Below are 23,914 nucleotides of genomic sequence, written 5' to 3' on the forward strand. Positions count from 1 at the left end.
TCTCTCATTCTCTCTCTCAAATAAATAAATAAAAATCCTTAAAAAAAAAAAAAAAAAGAAAGAAAGAAAGACCTGGGAGCCTCCTAAGAGAAGTCTTGAGAAGTCACTTAACCTTGGTAAGCCTCAGCTTTCTTGTTTTTAAAAATAAGGGTAATACTGAAGTCTGCTGAGAGTGTCGGGGAATTAAATTAATACTTGGAAAGTGAGAATTAAATGAAATAACACACAGAAGAACGCAGTAGCAGTTTGTTTATCATAATGATGTAGTCGATTAAAATCTCATGTACCAAAAGCTTGCTGTAGTAAAAATGGGAAAATGCGTATGCTTTAAGAATGTTGGGTAAAGAAACACAGGCTAAAGATTTTTCTCTATGCAAAACTACGTAGAGAAAGAAGTCAGGGAGGAACACATTAGAGATGCCAGCAGAGGGACTTTGAGGAGAGAAGACAAAGCATCTGAGTCTCTCCGTGTGGCCCACGGGAGAGATGGGGCGATGGTTGCAGACGTCACATCTGTTGAGATGCCCAGCTCCGACGGGCTGTCGGAGACAGAGCAGACCCCTGGAAGCGCAGGGCAGGGTCAGCAGGTACCTTTGCACTGGAATCGGTGGGTGGGGGTGGTGAGCAGGAGTCTGTCGGCCATGGGCTCGGGGCTACTGCAGCGGGCGATGCCAGGCTCCTTGTACCCCGCCTTCACCCACTCTGACAGCCAGCGCAGACTGCAGTCACAGTGGAGTGGATTGGTTCCCAGCGCCCTAGAAGGCAGAGCAGGAAGTCAGGGGCCCCTGCTCAGCTTGGCCCAGAGGCTTCGTGGAAAAACAGAATCTTCAGACTCTGGCTAGATTAGGGGTGTCTGACTGGAGGTCCAATGGAGAAGTAGTTTCCACTGGGTTAGTTTCCACCAGACTCCAGATAGTACTTCCAATCCCTCCAGATGTTTCCACCCCACCTAAGGCCCTCCTACCTCCGAGGTTTTGCTTGCACCTACCCTGCTAAGATTCAGTCCTCAACTCCTAGCCCTTCCAGGATGCTTTGGAACCTTTGGCCATCTGACTATCTGACTCTGTTGCACTACTGAAGGGTCCATCAAAGGATGTACTCTGCAGAGAAGGTGTTGATACACGGCAACCTAGGGAGAAGCTTCCGACCATGGAAAGGGCTCAGGGCATGACACCCCTAGATATGCTGTGTTGGCATATTGATGATTTTGAGCTAAAGTTACCAGAGAAATGGCAGATGCAGGAGGGGCTCTCTGAACTCCCTCTTTCTACCTAAAAGCAAGTCATACAGTTTCCCGTGAGAAAGATGCCTTCCCTGAACCATAATGAGAAGATTCTTATCACTAGAGACTGGGAGTCAATGTCAAAATGGACCCGTACAAACAAACCTGATCTTCCAACAGTCCCTCCGCATATTTCCTAGCCACTGCCCCACAACGGACTGCCCCAGTCCAAGGCCCTTTGTCTTGTCCCATCCCCACAATTTCTCATTCCTTGTATAAAAAGATATATAAATTTTTGGGCCTACTGGCTTCTTCAGGTCTTCATTTTCCATTTGAAGACTCCCATGTACACATAAAAATACCCAATACATTTGTATGCTTTTCTCCAGTTGCTCTGTCTTATGTCCATCTAATTCTTAGACCAGCCACAGGACCTAAGGGGGTAGAAGCTGACTACACCAGTCAGCTTAAAAATGCACAGGACGGGGGATGGCACAGGCTGGTGCAGACCTCTGCACAGGGGTGTCCAGACAGAAAATACAAGAACTTTGGCTTATTTTAAAAATCATATCCTTTAGTATTTCTATTTCTTAAATGTTTTATAAGGTGCATACATAATGTATCAGTATCACAGTATATGCATGCAATATGAAAACAATTAAATATGCATAGAGTCGGTATACAGACTCAAAAATGGTCACTGGCAGAGGTAGGTAACAGCTAATACGTACAGACCTTGGTTTCCCCTGCGTAAAATGGGGAGGGAATACCTCATGCAGAGTGGTAGCAAGTATGTGCTTTAGAGTCAAGGTGAACCTGGATTTGAACCAAGGTTCTGCTGCTTACTCGCTGTGCAGCCCTTGGATAAAGTCTTTAGTTCTTCTCAGTTTAAGTTTCGCTGTGTATAATAAGGGGATAAAAATGCTTTATCGCTCTAAGAAGTAAATGAGATAATTCATCTAAAGTGTTTATCACATAGTAAGAGTTTTATATCAGTTCTTCTTATTAAACATTTACATTGTTTACATAATTGATGACGCCTCTTAAGGCATCTGAAGCAGAGAACACACGAGATGCACCATGTGGGTATGTTTTTATAGAACGTGCTCTATGCGTATGGAAAGAACATATACTGAAATGGGACCAGGGATGGCATGATCCCTGGCACGATCACGATATTGAGTGGATCCACACCAAGGAGAACTATGGCTACTTACAGATGGGAAAGAGATGTCAGGTCGCTGAAGGAGCCTTCGGGAACGCTGGAAATGTCATTGCCGTGGAGGGTCCTGAAAGTGGAAGCATAGGGCGGAGGTTAACCCCCAGTTATGGTTCTGAGCTCAGCAAGCTCTTGGGGTCCAGGCTGGCCCCAACGCCCCTCATTTGTGCTCAGAGCCCCACTGCTCTTAGCAGGAGGTGCCTCCTCCTCTGAGGCAGGTGCCTGCCTATTTCCATGCCCAGCTCAGCAGTGTGGATGTTGGGGGTAGAGGGTTTAGGAAAGAAGAGGATGGAGTTCTGAATCTGACAGGCCCGGGATGGAATGAGAAACCAGTCCTTTTTAGCTGTGGAACACTGGGTACGTTAACTTCGCTCTTCTGAGCCTCGGTTTTTGCACCTGAAACATGGAGAAGGATGTCTGGAGGCACTGGAGAGATACCGTGAAGAACTGTGGCCGAGACTAAGTTTTAGAGTCAGGCTGCTTGCCTTCAAATCCTGACTCTGCCACTTACCAGCTGTGTGACTCTGGCCAAAGTTATTTACCTCTCTGTGCCTCAGTTTCCTATTGTAAAGCGGGAATGAAAGTAAACAGATTTGTCATAGAAGGTGGTTGAGGGTGCATTAATCCATAAAAAGTCAAGCATTTTCTGTGTGCTAAATAACCACCCATTATTCAGATTTGTGAAAGGGTCTTGAAGAATGGCTGGTAGAGATTAATAAATTAGTTCCCTTCATATTCACCTAGAGAGATTTTGAGCAGATTGAGAAATGTTATTAATCCCAGCTCAGGTGATAGAGGGAGGGGGGCGCTCAGGTCCTGGGGCAATTCCGTGGAGCCGGACACTCATCTGCATGGGGAATGGTTTGGTGTCAGCCATGACGTATTTTTATCTGGTGTTCGCGTGCCTCCGAGTGCGTTTTCTGACAGCATGTCCAAGGGGCCAGGCGACCTGCTTGGTATTAATCATACCTCTCTCCGCCTTGTGGTGTAGGAGCTGGGAGCCTTTCTTACTTGTGGAGTGGTGGCATATACTGCACTTTTAATCAATGCCTGCAGAATAGGTCCATGAGAAAACCAAATGCACACTGCTCCGGTGCTCAAGCAACAACACTAGTAAATCCACAATTTATGGATTATACCCTCCTTTGAAGGACTAATCATCAACCGCATACAAAAAGTCCCCACACCGATGACTCACTTGGGGTCTGGCCTGTGAAATGTGCAGACACTCAGAGGCTCCGTTAGTGACCACCGTGCGCGGTCCCCTGTGCTGTGATGGAGCCAACAAAGGGCAATGAGGGTTGACTGGGGAAGTGTAACTAATGAATATGCCCTTTTGTTTTCCTTTTAGCTGATGTTAGCCTGCCCTGGGTTTTGAGCTGAAATAAAGAGAGGGGCTTACTTACACTTAATACAGAACAGAGGCGTCTGATAGACTGAGCGCTAGAGCTAACACACCAGCAGATTTCTGAGACCCATTCTCAGGGGCTCTGATTCCGTGGGTCTGGGGTGGGGGGAGAGAGAGGCTGCATTTCTAACCAGCTCCCAGGTGATGCTCATGCTCTTGGTCTTCCGAGCCACACTGAGCTGCCCTAGGTTGTCACCCTCATCACCTCAAGCTCCTTCCCTTTCCTTCTCCCTGGGACAGCAGGAAGAAGCGAACCAGTCGTCCAAAGAGAGCTGGAAGTAGCTTCTCACCTCCCCGGATAAGAAGGGGCTAGAAGCACTTCCTAACACTTACCAGTATCATTTAGTTTCGAACGCATGTGGTTATTTATGAATCACACCGGCTCCTGCCTGCTATTAGCTTAGATGACTTCATGGTTGCTTGCTGTTCGGCAAATGTGCCCAGCCCTGTTGTTAATCATTTCCGAATGAGGCCTGGGCCCCTGGAGAGGCACGAAGCCCTAATTTAAAAAACACCAAATGACCCAAAGGCAGCTTTGGCGCTGTGACTCCTGCACGTCACGCTCCCATTTATTATGAGCTGAGCTGCCGAGGTCTCCGTCAACTGCAGAGTAACGGGGCTGTAATTTACTGGGACAGCGCTAAAGAAATCTGCCTACACCGCAGGTTCTCCCTCCCGGTTTGGCCCCCCAAAGAAAGACTCTTGCCTGTCCAGCCACCATCCTCAGGGTTGCCAGGGAAGCGGGACAAGTGTTTCCTCCCGGGAAGCACGATCCACCGCCCCACCCCCTGCTTTTCCTCCCCTTTCCCTGACACCTCCTGGGGGCTGCAACTCTGAACTCAGAATGACTCTTCTCCAAGTGCCCGGACTCCTTTTTCCCGGCTGACTCTTCGGAGGTGTTATGGTAAACCTGGGCATTTTGGGGTGCGGATGAGGGCATCACTTGGAGTAACACGAAAGCAGAACAATCTCGTGTCAGTTCTGGGTTGCCTGAACCTCGGGTCTCCGGACCCCCAGGTGCTCCCGGCATGTGTACGTCATACTGGTGCTCATGGGTCATGTGAAAGATGGCAGGGACGACCGTCATCCTGTCTGTGGGTGGGGCGGGTGGGTGAATTCTCTTCTGAGCAGGCTGGGTCACTCCCAGGTGACCTGGGGGTTAAGGCCTGGATCAGACTGCCTGGGTGTGAGTCCCTATTCTGATCATCGCTGGCTGTGTGATTATCTGATTCAACGGACTTAATCTTTCCGTGCTTCTGTTTTCTTGTCTCTAAAATGGAGGAATTCTTAGGATCCACTTGCAGTAGGTATCTTTTTAGGGGTGTGGGTTGGTTGGCATCAATCTCTTTTCGGTAACACTTCCTCCCTTTTCCATGGAGGAGTCACCCTTCTCCACCTCTTAGTCCAGCTGGTTTGGCCTCATGGGCAGAACCATGGCCCAGGTCAGCGTCAGCCCAGAGTCACTGAGAGTGGTTTGAGGCTGAGTATGTGACCCAAGTGGACCAATGTGAGACACTTCTGGGGCTTTCTCTGGAACTATTAGGACAGAGACAGTTTCACTTTGAGAAGCAGAAAGAAGCACATTTCTGACAGTACCATCGGAGCACCTGCATCCAGCCCTAGAACGTAATACCTACTACTGACTTTTTCAGTTACCTGCACTGATAAATTCTCTTCCTGCTTACGGTGGTTTGAACTGATTTTCTCCTCCTTCAGCCAGGAAGGGATCTAACATACTGTTTCCTAAGCTAGTTGCAAAGATTCAAAGATACAATGCAAGTGGTTCAGATGGCGCAGGACTCCGTGCAGGGCCTGCCCGTGAGGCTGCAATTATGGCTCCCATCGTCATGACTCCTTCCCCTTGAGGCTCTGCGATGTGTTTTGGGGCCGGTCCTCTCAAAACGTTCCCTCCACACAGAGGAAGCCTGAAGCTATGCAGCCTGTACGGTGCAAAGGCAGGAACAAGTCACGTGACAGATTCCTGGACTAGAGAAGAGACACACTGGGTTTCGGCAGAGTGACCCTGGGCCCATCACCTTCTGGCCCGTGTCTCTTTCCACCACACTCTTTAGTTCTCATCAGAGGACTCTCTGGGCCGTGTCCCTCCAATCCTCAAGGAAAGTCTGAAATAGGTGGCAAGGAAAAGAGAGAACCTCTGGCTGGGAAGGATGGAATGTGGTGGAAAGAGCACTGGGCTGGGAGCTGGGACCCGGGTTCCCACCCCGCTTCTGCTCCTGCTTGTGGCTTGTCTGCAGCACTGCTTCCTGCTCTTGTCCCCAGAAGCCACCCCCCCCACATCTGTTGCTCCTCGAGGGTCCCCATGCACATGCCCTTCCTCCAGGGGCTCTGTCTAGGGAATTTATGTTCTCCCTGCCTAGAATAGTCTCCACTGCCCTCACACATAAGTAACTCCCATTGGCTTCTCAGACTCAGCCCTGGGAGTAGTGATTCGGAGAGCAAATGGTCTTGGGTTCAAATCCCAACTTTATTCTCTACTGGTTGTGTCACTTTGGCAAAGTGACTCAACCTTGCTGAGCCTCTGTTTCCTGGTCTGGGGGATGGGGATAATAGTGGTACATTCTTCAGAGGGGTGATATGAAAAGTGGATATGATAATTAACTAAAGCACGTAGCCCAGTGTGTAGTACACAGACAAGGTTTGATAACTGTCAGTGGCGATTACGATTTTCCTCTCAAAAAGCTTTTCAATGGATGGCCAAAACTGGGTCACGTGCCTCTCCCGTGTATTCCATCAATGGATGGCCAAAACTGGGTCACGTGCCTCTCTCCCAGGTATCGCCATGTGTGCCAGGAGCTTATCTACTTGTCTGTTTCCTCTTCTAGACCGTGAGCTGAGGACAGGGACTGTGTTTCATTATTTTCCTCTCTGGTGTTTAGCACAGCATTTAACACATAGTAGGTATTTAGAAAAGGATGAATAAATAAATGTGGGCAAGTCACTAAGCCTTTCTGAATCTGTCTCCTTACTTTATAAACGAGAGGTCTGGATAAGATAGTTTATTTTTTTAAAAGATTTTATTTATTTGAGGAGGGGGGAGAGAGAGAGAGAGTGAGGAGGGGGAGGGGCAGAGGGACAAGCAGACTCCCTGCTAGACTCCCTGCTGAGTGGGAGCCCGATGTGAGGCTCGATCCCAGGACCCTGAGGTCATGACCTGAGCTGAAGTTGGACACTTAACCGACTGAGCCTCAGGCTAGAATAATTTCTGAGACTCACTTCCCATTTCTAAAATTCAAAATTAATTTTATTTTTTGGTAACACCAAAGGGCCACACCAGCACCAGGGTTTGGAGGCCATAAGGAATCACCTTTTGGCTCACCAGAATTGTCTAATGTTCAACAGCCGGTCAAAAATGGAATGGGGTTGGGGCACCTTGGTGGTTCAGTCGGTTAAGCATCTGCCTTGGGCTCAGGTCATGATCTCAGGGTGCTGGGATCGAGCCCCGAGTTGGGCTCCATGCTCTTTGGGGAGCCTGCTTCTCCCACTCCCTCTGTCTCACTCCCAGCTCATGCTTTCTCACTCTCTCTCTCAAATAAATAAAGAAAATCTTAAAAAAAATGGAATGGGGTCGGCGCGCCTGGGTGGTGCAGTCAGTTAAGCGTCTGACTCTTGATTTCAGCTCAGGTCATGACCTCAGGGTCTCGAGGTCAAGCCCCGCATCGGGCTCTGCGCTGGGTGTGGAGTTTGCTTAAGATTCTCTCTTTCCCTGTGCCCCTCCCCCTGCTCTAAATAATAATTAATCAATTAATTAATTTAATGGAGTGGGGTTATCTGGGAAGGGAGCAAGCTCCTGGTCTCTAAAGGTAATCAAGCAAAGGGCAATGGAGCCCTTTGCAGAGACGCTGTAGGGAGGACCCATGCAATTGGTAGAGCACGGATGAACAGCCCCGTGTGCATAAATAGCAAGCACCATCTTCCTCCAGGGACAAGGGACTAAAAATACTGAGAATGATGAATGATAATCCCACTCCCTCCCTCATGAGCACACACTGAAACAGCCCTCCCAGAGCTAACTGATTCCAGGTGGCCCTCCTGCAGCTGGGGAGTGACAGCTGGGACCACACACACGCACACAAGGCATGTGGCTCAGTGTGGGGCAAAGATCAGGGAGCACGCAGATCCCTGAAGAAGAACTAGAATGTCCATGAGAATGTTTTCTTTTAGCTATTTTTAGATTAGGAGCAAACTAGGAAAAGCAAATTTTCACCCAGTGTTTTGTACTCAGGGTTCCCTGACAACTCTCCTGTCTCAGGAATGTATTCCATCCACCCACCAACATACACGCACACACACACTCACTCTTAAATTGTCAGGTCTTTCTAGAATACTTTGTGGCCTTTGTCTTGGCTAAACCCGATGCTTATTCTCTCCCCTACCCCAAACTGCCAGCAGCCATGGATCTGTTGTCATGTCTGAAATTCTCATCAAAGTAAGGAAACCTTTTGGAAATGAGAAAAGAAAACACAAATGCTCAAATGCAATTGTAGATATTACAGCTCCTGATTTCACAAAAACCTACCTTTCCCCCCTAACCGTCTAAATTGTGAATATCCTACTATATTCATTCATCTTTAACTCTGCCTTCTTTTATGACAGGAACAACTTCACATTAGCAGTTAGTGATCAATGATTTTTTTTTCATTTGTCTATGTTCCCTCAAAGTCCTTCTTTATAGTTATAAATGTATGCAAGTTATAATTGTGACATATATACCAATTAGGTTTACTTTTCCACATAAGGCTATGTGGTAAACACTTCCCAACACTGCTACCTCGTTTTCATCTTTACTTCTTTTAATAATTGCCCTTCATTGACTGCCTGTGTTATGCTTTTCCTTAAACTGTGGCGCTTGTAGGTACTATTTAAAATGTAGGTTAAAAATTAACAGAGCAACCAAGATCCTAATGCAGAGAACCTTTCCCTCATATTGGATTATTCTTTAGCATAAATTCCTAGCTGTGCAATTACTGGGGAAAAGGATACAAATACCATAAAAGAAACGTCGTCCATAAACATTTTTATTTTTCCTGAATTGGCCTTTATGCGGAAAATGGTTGCTCCCCACTGAGGTATATGGTTGCAACAAGGGCCTCTAAGACCACTTATTATCTATGAGATCCCATGATTCTAAAATGATGATGCCATAGGCCTACTAATTCTTAATTCAAGACGCAAGCAGAAGCATGTGGTATGTTGCTGTGTGTTCCCAATGAATGAATGAGAGCAGTCTGCAATGGGACAGACGAGGTGCCTGGGGAGCAGGAGACCCCGGTGATGTTCTCGCTGCCACCCTGGGAGACCAGACAAATGGACAGGCAAGCATTCTCAGTCTCCCTCCCTTTCCTGTGCTGGGTTGACCCATTGGAACCACTCGAATTATAAACGTAGGCACATGGTCCCATGAAAATTGGCAGCAGCCCCTGGCAGCAAACCCATGCGGAGAACTGGAAGACCAGGATGGGAGACAATTGGTTGGGATTGAGGGGGGACGGTGGGAAGTGGGAGGGGGCAGCAGGACCAGCCCCGGCCCCGGCCAATGAGAGGAGCCCATCTCCCGCTGCGTTCAACTGGAAACAGGGAAATGGTTCTGCTGATGTTTCCATTCTCAAACTCCCCCGAGAAGGTGGATAATAAATAACGGACAATAACAGATTGCACACTGTCAGCGCGGGTACTTCTTTGCCCCGAGAGAATTGATTTTTAATAAGAGCGCAGATGACACGTGGCGGGAGTTGTTGCTGACACTGGTGTTTTGTGGGCTTCAATAAATCACATCAGCCTGGGGGCTCTGGAATGGACGGGCTCATCGGGTGCTGTTTGCTGATTGCTACTGGGTCCTGAGAAGGGTCCCAGGGCTCTGAGTCAGGAGGCTGGATGCTGCAGCCTCCTGACTGCTGGGTTTGGGGCCAGTTACAACCTGGACCTCGGTTTTCCCGTCTTTACAATGGGCACAATCCCCTCAATCTCACAGCACTGTTGCAAAGGGTTATAGAGGGCAGTGGCCATGAAAAGTGGCATTTCTGTCCTCATGGGAATATCATTCAAAGGATCCTCCTTTGCCAACAAAATATGCAAGATGACAAGGCACAAAGATCAAATGATAGATAATAGGGCCTAGGGATGGGGGTGGCCCAGAGAGATGCCATTCCTGCTCTTGTAAGGTAATAACAAATACCGGTAGTAGCAAGTAAATATTTATAAAGTGTTTGCCGTGGGCCAGAGCTATGGTAAGCCTGTCTGTACATCATCTCATTTAATCATCATAAAACCCTGTGAGGTAATTACCACCTGGATTTTACGGAAGACACACAGCTAGGGAGGGGCAGAGCCACGCTTGGAAAGTAGGTAGACTCTGTGGCCATCTTGTCTTTGCTAGGAACTCACCTGCCTCAGTGGGCTGCCCTCTACCCTGAGTAGGACAGGGCGAGGCAGGTGTCATACGGTGATAAGGTGGGGGGCAGGTATGGAGGCTGCAGACTCCAGAACCCCGTCCAAAGGGGCAGGTCTGCTCAGCCTTGCAAGAATATAGATGGGAGCCCCGGAATGGCCACATCTCTCCATTTTCCAAGAGAGATTAGAAATTAGGATTTGTATGAGAAGCCTCCTGATGTTTAACTGTTAGCAACTTATTAAAACTTTGTGGTTTTGAAAAGATACTCTGTGAGCCAACTGACTCCACAGTGGCTAACTCATAGCTGTCTGTGAGCTGAACCAGGCGTCTGGGCTTCTAGTTTGTGACCTCTGATACACCCTGCACAGGTTCACAGTGTTCCCGCTGCCCCTCTGAAGCCAGAGGGACCAACAGCGGAGTGGTCCTCAGCACGGTGGCCACAAACCACACACCGTGCTCTACTAGGGTGCGGAATACAACTGCACGTGCTAATCCTCACCAGGGAGGTGCTAGCAAGCTCGCTGTGCACAAGAAGCCGCAGCAACTCAGAGTGGCTTGTGATCTGTGCTGGCCCGTGGGAGCGCCGGGCTGGGGAGCTGTGGGGGCGGATAGGAGCACTCAGCACTGCGTGCTGGACTTGGTTAAGCACGAGTGGGCATCGGGGCTCTGGGGCACTCACAGCACTCGGAGAGACCGCAGCCCGTCGAAGGCGTGGACGGGGATGCACCGCAGCTGGTTGTAGCTCAGGATCCTGCGGAAGAAGACACAGGTGTGCTCTTGGCCATTCCTAGTCTCAGCTACTTACGGCCGTACTGTCCATTCTGCGGACCAGTCAAAGCAAATGGTTTCTTTATCTTTCTAATTTTAAGATATTGACAAAAAACCATCCCAACAATAAAGGGAAGAGAAACACCTTTCACCGCTCCAGAAAGTTCCCTGGCTTTGTTTCCCCAGCTTCCTCTCGTGCTCCACGGCAGGCGGGCCCCTAACCAGCTTTGCCATCACCTCCCTCTATTGTCAAATGGTCAGTGCTCACAGCGTGCCGAGCTAATGGGAAATAAATGGATCTGAGCAAAATACAGTTGTGTAGGGAAACCCTCCACTGGGAAAGAAAATTCACAGATCACAGAAGGTATTCCAAAGAGGGCCTTCTTCAGAAGTAATTAGGTGTCAGTTCCTCTCTAACTGCCCAGACAGTAGAGTTCTGCCCTACTTTATTTTCCTTCTGGTGATTAAGGTCTGCTCTACATGGGGGCAGCCATAGCCCTGAGGATCACTAGAGCAGAGAACACAGGCCTGAGGGGCAGGGAGAGAGGATGGCCACACGCCACTCACTGCCAGGCCCCTGTTACACGCAGCACCCACTGTACTCACAGGGTGGAGAGGTGAGACATGTTACTGAAGGTGTAGTTGGTCAGCACGCCAATGCTGTTGTTGCTCAGGTCACTAGGAAAAGTAAAATAGAAGGGCATACTTTACTGTTGTTGCATCTGTAGGGGGTCATTCCCAACTTTCACACATTCGTGTATGCCTGCTGTCCGTCCGTCCGTCCGGCCATCCATTCATCCATCCACTCACCTATCCACCCATTCATCCAGTATTTTCATTCAAGATTTATTCAATCCCTCATTCAAGCGTTTGTTGTTCATCCATCCATCCATTCACCTAGTCAACCATTCAATTACAAGTCCATCCTTCCATCTCATCCTCCCGGCAACACAGAACACACGAGATCTCTCCTTATTCTAGCGCCATTTTCCCCAGGGCAATCCTTTCTTCCCCTGTTCCTCTCTCACTTCTGGCATTCATTTGTCCCATCTTATCAGATTCTCTCTTAGGGGGAATGAGGTTGGTGGGGGTGGAGTGCTCTGCCAAAGACAACCGCCAGCTTCTCTTCAGGGACAACTATCCCAAGCAGTGGTGTTCAATAGTAGCTGCACATTAGAATCCCCTGGAGAGTGTTTACACCCTCCGAGGCCTGGGTCCCATGTCCAGATATTCTGGTTTACAGATCAGATATTCTGATTTAATTGCTTGAGGATGGTTTGGAGCATCAGTATTGAACAAACAAATTAATCAGCTGAGGGTGAGGACCATTGCTCTAGAGGAGTGGTTCTCGACTCCGGGCACATTTGCTTCCCCAGTGACATGTGGCAACGTCTGGAGACATTTTTGGTTGTCGCTACTTGGGGAGGGACGCTACTGGCATCTCATCGGTAGAGGCCCTGAGATGCTGCTGAACATCCCAGTGTCCAGCACAGCCCCACAACCCAGCATGACCTGGCCCCAAATGCACGCAGGGCCGAGGTGGAGAAATCTCACCTAGAGGCTGGTTTGGGGGATAGGTAAGAAGCCAGCCTGAATGAGGTGACAGGTGGCTTTCTTCCACCCTTCTTCAGTAGCCCCACTTTCCCAAGGGCAACAGTGATTCATTCTGAAAGAACTCTCCTCCCCCTGTGGACTGGCTCCCTGCTCCCTGAGCAGCCAGGGTGATCTTCCAATGACCACTCGCTCAAGGAATTATTTTGTACCCTTATGGTTCCCCTCCTGGCAAGGCAGTGATGCTGTCAGGGGCAAAGCTCATGGACCACCCAGCTTCCTGGGCCCCACCCATGCCCCGCAGCCCTGCTCCTCATTTGGGAGTTTTTCCTGGGTCTTGGCCGACTTGGAGTCGGTAGGAGCTACCACATGAAGGAACCTAATTTGAACCATCTACTTGGAACATTTTCTCTTTTCTTTTTTTCTTTTTTTTAAAGATTTTATTTATTTATTTGACAGAGAGAGACACAGCGAGAGAGGGAACACAAGCAGGGGGAGTGGGAGAGGGAGAAGCAGGCTCCCCGCAGAGCAGGGAGCCCGATGTGGGGCTCAATCCCAGGACCCTGGGATCATGACCTGAGCCGAAGGCAGACGCTTAACGACTGAGCCACCCAGGCGCCCTACTTGGAACATTTTCTAGGCAACTAGAGGAGGAAGAAGAAATGCTCATTTAAGCTTCTGGCAAACCTCAGTGTGGCCGCAGCTTACAAGAAACTGGAGGCTGGGGAGTCTCAGGATTTAATTGGGGCCCCAGAAAGTCAGAGGCTCCCCCACCTGTCCCTAAGCCAAGGAGGAAGGTGATGTGGATGGTCAGTGATGCCAGGCTCTGGGTATTTCTCTGTGTAGTTCTCACTGGTAAGGCCTGCCACATCAGAATGGCTCATGCCTCCCAGCTGCCTCTCTGCTCCACCCCGGGAGAAAGCGTAGGAATGCCGTGAAGCCCACAGACCGTCCTCTCTTACCCTCCACATAGTTTCCTGAGCTCCCCCAGGAGAGAACATTACATGCCCCCCCGCCCCCATGCCCGGCTCCTTACATAAGTGTCAGGTGTCGGAGGGCAGACAGCTCCCTGGGCACGGCTGTTAAGTGGTTTCCTTCCAGGTACCTGAAAGAGAGGTGCAGAGTGACGCCTGGTCAAGAGACACTGCATACATGGTCGTTTCTCAGAGGCCCCTCCTCCGACTTTCTGGGTTAGGTCGGGCCTCTGTTTTGCTCCCTCAAAGCTCCTTTTCTCCCCTGCCCCCACCTCAAAGCACATACCACATTTGTCATTTAATATTGATTGGTGTGATTATTCAACAAATGACACTTTCCCCCACTGGACCACTCTCCTCCATGATGGCAGGGCTGTTGTCTGAAACCGTCCAGTGTTGGACCCCCCAGAGTGTGCACACAGCTGTCACACAGTAGGTGTCCAGTAAACATTTCTTGAATACATAAAGCACTCACTCTGTGCCCGGCCCTCACAATACTCTCACATGGCAAGGATTCACACCTGAGGCAACAATTTCAGAGATGTTCAAACACCTGCCCAAGGTCACACAGCGAGTGAGTGGCTGAGCCAGGATTCGAACCCAGGTCTCTCTGACTACAGTCTTACCGCAGTTCCTATGGCCTCTACTTAGCTACTGGAGAACATGGGAGAGCTGAGCCACGATTCCTGTCAAGAACCCTAGTTCAGGCTTGCATATGTCCGACGTGCACCGGAAGCGGAGGAAAAGGGGCATGTTCCTGGAGCACTGTGCTGTGGTTCCCAGCAGGACGACTGCCTGCGGGCGGGGGGACGTGCCAACAGATGGAGACTCCTGCTGGACAGGCAAAGCTTGAGCCTAGACCTGACTGGGCTTCAGGGTCCTGCACTGACCTGCTCACCTGGGATGAGGCCACCTCCTCCAACACTCGAGTGTGCTTGAGGACAAGAGAAGGAAGTCTTGTTTTGATCACGAATTACAAAAGTGACGACTACCCTCAAGAGGTGACATGGGCCAATTCATTCACTGCCATCCTGGCTGTGAACTCCTTCCCCCTGGGCTTCCTGTTGCTCTCGGGACAAAATGACAAAACCTTGAAGATGGCTTACAATGCCTACTCTGGTCTCCTGGGCGAACCTCCCTTGACATAAGGCCCCCAGAGCTTCCTCTTGGAATGGTGCCGATGCCCACAGGTGCAGAGTCTGCCTTAAGCTCCAAGAGGGCAGACCCTCCATCTTTATCTGTAGCCCAGTGCTTCTCAAACTTTAACATAGGTACACATCACCTGGGATCTTGCTAAAAGGCAGATTCTTTTTTTTTTTTTTAAAGATTTTATTTATTTGAGAGAGCAAGAATGAGAGAGAGTACATGAGAGGGGGGAGGGTCAGAGGGAGAAGCAGGCTCCTAGCTGAGCAGGGAGCCCGATGTGGGACTCGATCCCGGGACTCCGGGATCATGACCTGAGCCGAAGGCAGTTGCTTAACCAACTGAGCCACCCAGGCGCCCTAAAAGGCAGATTCTAATCTGGTATGTCTGTGGCGGGTTGGAGAGTCTGCATTTCTAACAGGCTGCTGGGTGAGGGTGGGAAGTGCTGGTCTGCAGGCTGCGTTTGGAGTCACAAGGTACTGGTACACCGCCTGGCATCCAGCAGACCCACCACTGAATGGTTGAATGGGATGACATGGGTTAAAACAGGATAGGAGTGAGTTTGTCAATGACCAAACCAGGCTTAGCTTTAAGGACAAGTTGGAATGGGTGTTTCCTTAAATTAGGGCCAAGTGACTTTATTTCCAGGGCTGGCCTCTGGGAATCCTCATGGCCCAGAGCACTGGGCAGGACCCCATATGGTCTGAGGTTGCCATGGCATGTTGGATTGTTGTCCCTTTGGTCCTTACTCCTTTGTGGCGTACCTATTATGTGCCAAGAGCTATGCTAGACGAGAGGGGTAGATACAAAGATGAACCAGAGTCCATTTCTGCCTTCAGGGAGCTTGATCATCTGGCCTAAAATTCAGCCACATACACTTAGATCATGCCCTCAGGCAGAGGAGCTAAGAGATATGTGTTCGCTGATGCATTCATTTGTTCAGGCAGAAATGTTTATTGGGCAACTGCAGTGTGCCAGGTAGTGTATATCCTGGTGAAGACAGGCGTGATGCCTACTTTCTGGCATTTAAAAATCTAATGTGGAGAGGAAGGGGGAGGGAGTGGGAGAGAGAGGGGAAGAGGGAAATGGCGGGGGAGAGAGAGAGGACATACACAGAAAGCGACATAAATTACAAACTGTGATGCGGGCTTTGAAGGAAAGGAGCAAAGTTCTGGGATGGAGTCGCAGCTGAGGCGGGGATGCTGGGGATGGCAAGAGCAGGGGAGGAGGGACAGTCGGGCAAGAGTGAGGCCTGTGGAGGGCCCTGAGCTTGGGTGTTGTTGAGGCAGAGAAAGAAGGCCGGGGAGGCCGGTCTGGTGGGCTAAGGGAGATGGGCAGATCAGCCTGAAGCCTCGGAGGTGGGTTTATTCCAAGTGCAGTGAGTGACCGCAGACGGGTGCAGGGGGGGCTGGTGTCACAGGAGAGCTTACCCTGCGTTCACCCTTCTGCTCTGCCCTGAAGGACGGGTGGCCGGGCATTCACATTCTGTGTGGACACTGGCCCTGTGGCTCAACAGTGGGGGCAAGGAGCAGGCGTGTGAAGAGCTTCCAGCCTTCTCCACTGGGCAGGGAGGTTCTGTGGGTGTGGTGGGATTCTGGGGTCATGCTGGGCCACCTGCCCTCAGGGAGTGTTTTGTGGACAGTGTGGCATGGAGGGAGGGAGGGAGCTGGATGAATGAGCAGGGCTGGTGCGGAGGCACTGCGCCAGGGAGCGTCTCTGCTGGAGGGAGGCTAATTAGCCATGAGGGAGCCACTTGAAGGGGTCTAGCCTCCGGGCTGGCAGAGACCGCTCACCCTCTCCCATGCTGCTCATTCTCTCACTCTCGTTTGTTTGCTACAACTACTTAGCAAACTTGAGACATCTAAGATGAAACCCAGAATAAGATACCACAACCCTAAGTCTCCCTGCTGGGGTGTTTACAGAAGGGCCCATGACAAGCACATCTGAAGCAAGTTACTTAACCTCACAGACAAGGAGACATAGTGACAAGGAAAATAACAACACAGAAGTCTAGTACTATGGGATCCAGCGACTCTGGTCTGTTATCCAATCCTCTCAAGAGGATCTTGCTGGCTGTTTGGTCCATTTTGCTGACAAGAACACTGAGGCTCAGAGAGGGAGGAATCAGGTCTGCTGGGCTGCACGGCCCAAGAAGTCAAACCATGCTATTTCAGCTCTCCGCCTGGAGCTCCTTGTTTTCGCCTTTGGCCATCTCTGTCCTGAGAGGATTCGCTCTACCACAGAACTTACTCTCTCACCTCCCCTAGAACAGAAGCTGCATGCAGCAGGGATCTGGGGCCACTTCTGTTTCCTGTTGCGTCCCCAGAGCACAGTGGAGGGCTTAGCGCACAGTAGGACCTCAAATATTTGCTGAATGAATGAATGAACAAATGAAGAGAAGGGCTGTTCATAGGGCCCTGGATTAAACAAACAAAACCTACAGTGGTTTCACAGAATGCCCTGTGCCTTGCCCACGTCCATCCGTAAGGCAGGCCATGCTCTATAGATGATTATAGATGATATAGATTTGCTGAACAGTTGAATGAACACATAAAATGACCACTGGAGTTCAGGGAGGCCGACAGCATGCTCATCTGACACAGGGAGCTTCCGGCGAGGTGGGGGTTGGCTGGAGGATGGGCAACATGACACAGATGCTTCTGGAACCTCTGGGCCTGCCGTGCCAGTTCCCTGGGTTCCAACCTGGCTTTGATCGGTGCTCTGCCGATGCTGACTGGATCAGCCTTGCTCCCTGCTTAAAATCCTTCCTTGGCTTCCACTGCTTGCTAGAGAAGGACTACCTGAATCCTGCCCAAATCCCTCCAAGCTCTGTGGCCCATCCTAGATTAGTCAGGGTTCTCTAGAGAAACAGACCAATTGGAGAGAGACACACACACACACACACACATATAAATATATATACGGAGGAAGAGAGAATTTGTTTTTAAAATTTTTTTAAAAAGACTTGAGAGAGAGAAAGAAAGAAAGAGAGAGAGAGAGAGTGCCCACATGCATGTGGAGAGGGGCAGAGGGAGAGAATTCTCAAGCAGACTCCCCACTGAATGTGGAGACTGACATGGGGCTCAATCCCAGGACCCTGAGATCATGACCTGAGCCAAAACCGAGAGTTGGCCACCCAACCGACTGAGCCACCAGGCGCCCCAAGAGAGAATTTACTTTAAGGAAGGGACAGCAGGTTGGAAACTCAAGTAGGACTTCTGTTACGATCTTAAGGCAGAATTCCCCCCTTCTACAGAAAACTCTAGTTTTTTTGTTTTTAAGACCTTCTACTGATTATATGAGGTCTACATCCTCATTATTCTGAGTAATCTCCTTTATTTAACTGCATCCACAAAATACCTTCTGGGCAACACGTGGGCACCACAGCCCAGTCAAGTTGACCCATGAGATTCAGCGTCCCAGGCCCTGCCTGCCTTTCCTGTTCACCCCACAGCAAACCCTCCCTTGGCCTCAGCCCCGCCCCCTGAGTGCCCCAGGCTCCTTTTGGGGGGCAGGTCTGGGAGCACGCGTGTTACCCCCCTTGCTAGTTCACTCCAACGGCTGCTCAGAGCTCAGCTGGCACACTGACTCCCCGACATCATCCCCCACACCCCCTGGGGACGTGACAGGCTACTCAGTCCAAGCTCTCAGTGCAATTTCTTCCCAGCATCTCACCCCCGTGACGTCCACGTGTGAGTCTGTGATTAGTGGGGCGGAGCCATGGCTGCTTGCTGCAGCATCCCAGGATGCTGGCTGGCAGCAGATGCTCAGGAAACGCCATCCGTGTGATGCAAACCCCAGGAGTCCCCAGGGAGAGCTGCGTGCGGCCCGGCAGGGCTGGGGGGGCCCGTGTGGGAGCTGCTTTAAGGGCACCACGTCCCTGGCAACCTGGTGCTGTGGCACAGAAGACGCGGAATCAAAAGGCTTCACATCACAAATACAGAGGTGGCTGTGTGGGAAAGCTCTCTTTGTGCAAAGCCCTTCCTGAAGACTCTGAACTCCAAAATTGCCTGTAGCCTGCAGCCCGGCCCCAGAGGGACGCTTTTAGGAGACAGCATTCTTGCCCTGCCATCCTCAGAAGGATCAGAGCTTCTCCAGTGGGTCAACCTTTGTGTTGATCTGCATTTAAATGCTCTGTTTTAGCCCCAGCTCGAGCAGGAGGATCCGGCTGCCTCACATGAAAATCCACACAGAGCTCTGTCGAAGGGATGCCCCCCACTTCTGTTGGGAGTTTTGTGGTGTGGATAAGTGCCACATGCAGAGCTCTCGGACCTGCTGAATGGAGAAGGAGAAGGGCAGTTGCCTTCCAGGAGCCCCGCTCATGGCCAGGGTTTCCACCAGGGGCCTAGGATGATGTGGCTCCCGCTCAGGAGTCAGGCAGCCCAGGCTCACATCCTGGCTCCACGAGCTAATAGCTGTGTGACCTTGGGCAACTTACTTCACCTCTCTGAGCTTGCATTTCATCTGCAAAAGGGGGCTTATCATGATCGCCATCTGGAAGTGGTTATGAGGATTAAACGAGTCTCTGTGAAAGCCCTTGGAACAGTGCTCAGCACAGTGGTTTTCAGTGTGTTCTGAACACACACACACACTCTCCATCCAATAATACATATGAATATGAATACATATCACAGATAAGGATCCCCTTGCTGTCTATTCTCTATTCTTCTTCCAGACATAGTATTTCTAAAATGAGAATCGCATCATGTCACTTTCCTGTTTAAAATTCTTCCTTGGCTCCCGCATTTCTCCTGGGATAAGGAGTCAGCTCTCACCATGGCCTACGGGAACTGCAGATCCTTCTTGAGTTTTCAGGACACACCAGTCTCTTTTCCATTCTATTTGCTCCATTACTGGTCTTCTGGTCTTCTAACTTTAAGATCTTTCCACATTTGGGTCTTCACAAAACATTTTCGTTCTTTCTACTGCTTTCCACGTCCTGCCCCCGCCCCCTTTTCCTGGGAAACACTATTCTCTGTCCTATCTGAAATGCCTCATTTCCAGATTAGCCTTCTTACATCCTAAGTTTCTGACACCAGGGGTCTTATCTGTCACATTAGCTGCTGTGTTCCCAGCTCCTGGGACATTATCTGGCACAATAAACTCAGTGAACACCTGAATGCATGAAGAGGGCTTCTCTCAGCTTGTGGCCTGTGCTCTGGCCTCCCTCAGTCCCTCCCACAGATGGCCATCACTGCCTGATAGCCTCGAAGTGTCCTCTACTGAAGCCATCTGCTGAGGGCTTCTCTGGGCCAAGGCCTGTGCCAGGACTCCTAAGTGCTGCCCTGCCCAGAGCCAGCTGCCTCCAGCTGGCTGCAGGCAATTTCTGTCCCTTCCCCGGGCCAGAGAAAGGCAAGAATATAGTCACCGCTGGGCACTTGCTCTCTAAAGTGCTCTGGGGAACCTGCTGAGCAGGGGTGGGGTGGGGAGGTGCCAATATGCAAAGAAAGCAGCAGCTGGTATTGCCAGACAGGGTACGGCTGTCAGGACGGGCCCAGCCGGAACCAGTGACAGGTCCCTCTAGCATCATGGCAGGGGCGCCATGTTTGCCTTGTCCCCGCTGAAATGCAGGTGGCAGGTTCCAAGGAGACGCATGACGGCCTCCTGCAAATCAACGAGCCAGGCCACTGGGCAGAGCACATGGGGGACCCAGGCCTCTGCCAAAGGAGTAGTTGAGTGGCTAAAGGATGGGGCTTGGGGTCAGACAGCCCTGGGCTCGAGTTGATGTTCTGCTGCTTCTTGGCAGTGTATTCTCAAGAAATTCTTCAACTTTCCCGAGCCTCAGTTACCTTCTCTGCAAGATGGGAGTAACAGTACCTGCCTTATAGGATTCCTGGGAGGATTAAGTCAGATCACGTATGGAAACCATTGATCACAGCGCCTGGCACACGGTACGTGCTCGGATTGCTGACTGTGGTGGATCGCAGCCGGCCAGACACATCTTCCCTTGGTTTCCTAAAGCCTAGGGTGGGCAGAACTGCCTGCCCTCCTCCCTATCCCAGAGCACATTCTGTCCCTGCCACTCCTCCGTGCTTGTCACTTCCTACATTGCTCTACCCCTTCTCTAGCACGCACCTCTGTCGCCCTAGATTTGAGCTGCTTGCTGTACCCCAGATCCCCATCTTCGGGCCCCCTGGAGTTAACCAGTGCCAGGCCAGGTCTTACCCCCTCCTTCAAGCAGTGCATTCTTCTCATTACCTCCTGCCATACTCAGTCTCACAGAGCTTTGTCTCAGCCCGTGCTCTGGTGGTTAAGCCCCAAACCCTTTCAAGCCTCCTATCAGTGCTGTGGATGTGTGCGTACCGTGAGTCTGCTTCCCAGGATGTCCACAGACTCCACACCCCAGCATAAATCCCCTCTTCCAACAGTGGTACCTGGGGGAGATATGTCATCCTTCCCTTCTCCTCTCCTCGGGATGTCAGTGGTGGGAAAACAAATCCATGCTCACAGTCCTCACACGGAAATCAGTTTCAAAATTTCCTGGATATTAAGAAGGAGTGGACTGCAGGAGATGGGGAGGGGTGCATTGTTTGCTGGCACTAGATTCTCATTCTCCTCTCTAGCCCTCAGGAAGATGTGGATTTACAGGGTTTGTTTCCAGAATCAGGAAGGTCTGATGTTAATAAACATCCCCTTAAATGCAAGCAAAGAGAGTTTTTAGGTCTCAGTTCTTCCGGAATGGTGAGCCTGAGTCTACGAGGCTCATGGCCCAGCAAGAACAGAACTTTTCTGAAGCTGATGAGGGCCTACCTTTGCAGACTGAATTTGTGTCACCTACCTTGGGGGCTGATATGTCTGCTTCTGCCCTGCTGTCAGTAAGCTTTTGTAGGCTTGCTTCTAAATCAGGACCCTGCTGTTGACTTCTAGTAGGGGTCTGGATTGTTTGCCTGCTAGTGTGTAATTACCTGAGTGGTTCTTAAAGTGTGGTCCGCAGGCCACTGGGGCTCCTCTAGACTTTTTCAGGGCTCTGTGAGACTGGAACTACTTCTTTGATAACATTAAAATATTGTTTTCCATTTATACTGTGTGAGGAAAACTGCTGACACCTCAGTATGAATCAAGGCTGTGACACCACATGATAACAAGACTATAGTCTTCCCCTTTAAGTACATGCAGGTAAAAAAAAAAAAAAGCCAGTTGCACTTGAGAATGCCCTCCGTGAAGCAGTGAAAAATTATTAATTGCTTTAAACATCAACCCTTGAACACACATCTTTTTAATATTCTGCGTGGCAAGACAGGAAACACGCATAAAGCATTTCGGCTTTGGTTTTCCAGAGAAAAAGCTCTGGTTTCACTGAGTTACAAGCTGAACTAGCCGTTTTTTAAAAATTTTCTTCCATAAAACACCATTTCTCCTTAAAAGAATGACTAGCAAACAGGTTATTCTGGGATGGATATTTAGTAGACAATGTCTCAAAAGTAAAAAAAAAAAATAATAATAATAATAATAATAATAAGCCTGTCAGGGGCGCCTGGGTGGCTCAGTTGGTTGGGCGACTGCCTTCGGCTTGGGTCATGATCCTGGAGTCCTGGGATCGAGTCCCACATCGGGCTCCCTGCTCAGCAGGGGGTCTGCTTCTCCCTCTGATCCTCTTCCCTCTCATGCTCTCTGTCTCTCATTCTCTCTCTCAAATAAATAAATAAAATCTTAAAAAAAAAAAAAATAAGCCTGTCACTTCCAGGAAAACAACTACTAGTACTTACCGGCAGTGATAAAATTCAAGCTTGCTTCCAAGTGAAAATTCAAAGTTTAGAAAACTTATAACTGCTACACTGAGCAGTATCCCTTTACTGGGAGACTCTTCTGAGGGCATCTGTGGTGATGTTACCGGCTAGGACGTTTTTGATACTGTGTAATGCAAGGTGCCAACTTCAGGAAGATCTGCATAACTCAGTGAAGGAGCATCTTCCCAATGACCAATGCACACTGTTACAGGATCCTTCATGGGGGAAAGCTCCATTCAAGTAACAGAGTATAGAAAGTCCATTGATGTGGTTTTGGGTTCCACACAACAACTGGCCTTTAAGAAACTTCCACCATGTGATTTTGGTGTATCATCAAAGAAGAATATCCACAATTATTTGGAAGGGCTATTAAAAGTCTCCTCCCTTTTCCAACTACATGTCTATGTGAAGCCAGATTCTCTTCTTGTACTTGACCTAAAACATCGTATCACCACAGAGGGAATGCTGAAGTGGTTATGAAAATCCAGTTGCCTTCTACCACATTTGTAAAAATGTCACTCATCTCAATTAAATTTCTTTCTGTTTGTTTTTCATAGAAGTTTGCTATTTATACAAACATGTAATGAGTAAATTATTTCTAAATGGATTAATAAACATTTAAAAAAATTTCTCAGTAGTACTTTCCAGTTTGGTAAATATCAGTAGCTATAACCACATAAACAAAAGCAGAGTCCTCATTGCTTCTGAAAAACCTAAAGGGGTCTTGAGACCCCAAATTTAAGAACTTCTGGGGTAGGGGACAAGAGCATGGGATCTGGGGTCAGACCAAGCTACCTTCTGATCCTGATTGGCTGCTTTACTGGAGATGAGGCTTGGGGAGTGGCTCTTGGTTCTCAGCACTGAGAGAGAGCCAGGAGGACTGCATGCCTACCTCAGGGACTGCTTGAACCAGCAAGGGTGAGAGCCGCAGGTCCCAGGTGGCCCTCACTCAAGAAGAGAGCAGGCCGGGGGTTTGCAGAGGGCTGACAGAGGAAAACTCACTTCCCGCCTGTAAGGTACCACCTTGCTCGCTCGTGCCTGCAGTAGGCTCCCTTACCCTCCCTTTGGAGAAATGCTATGGAACTTTGTTGTTGTTTTTTTTCCTTCTCAGTGAATTAAACTTAATTTTGTTTTGTACATTGGCAGCTCTGCCTGAGACCACTGATGATGCCTGAGGGAGCTGGAAAGCCAGCCCTGGATCCAAACACTGATTCTGGTCCTTGAACCTGAGGCCTCCAAGCTACTGCTTTCTGGACCGGTTGACTTTCACTTTCTCTGGCATCAATTTCCCTGCTCCCCAATTACCCGGACCCCTCCCCTGATACTCCTCCTCCACTGCCTCCGGGAGATGGTCTGGGCTCAGAGCTCGGGGCTGCCATCCTGGGTGTGCTTTGGAAACCAGTGTGGCTGTGGGGGGCTGCCATCATTTCCAAAGCAGGAGATCAGGTCTCCCCAAGCTCTGGTGTTTACTTTATCATTACAGCCAATTATCT

General features: G+C 49.7%; 1 protein-coding gene across 2 annotated transcripts in view; it reads right to left on the reverse strand.

The window, feature by feature from the left end:
* SLIT3 (slit guidance ligand 3) overlaps positions 1-23,914 on the reverse strand; it is a 597,503-nt gene that overhangs the window by 41,031 nt on the left and 532,558 nt on the right. The window contains exons 21-25 of one of the 2 annotated variants that reach the window (XM_035013938.1): positions 13,614-13,682; positions 11,633-11,704; positions 10,938-11,009; positions 2,440-2,511; positions 592-755 (exon numbers count right to left, since the gene is read on the reverse strand). In XM_035013938.1, the coding sequence (XP_034869829.1) occupies positions 592-755; positions 2,440-2,511; positions 10,938-11,009; positions 11,633-11,704; positions 13,614-13,682 (449 nt within the window). The remainder of the gene's footprint in view (positions 1-591; positions 756-2,439; positions 2,512-10,937; positions 11,010-11,632; positions 11,705-13,613; positions 13,683-23,914) is intronic. The other variant, XM_035013944.1, reaches the window with a different exon arrangement.

The sequence above is a fragment of the Mirounga leonina genome, unplaced genomic scaffold (genome assembly GCF_011800145.1).
Source record: "Mirounga leonina isolate KUSES-001 unplaced genomic scaffold, KU_Mleo_1.0 Mir_104, whole genome shotgun sequence".
NCBI classification, from domain to species: Eukaryota; Metazoa; Chordata; class Mammalia; order Carnivora; family Phocidae; genus Mirounga; species Mirounga leonina.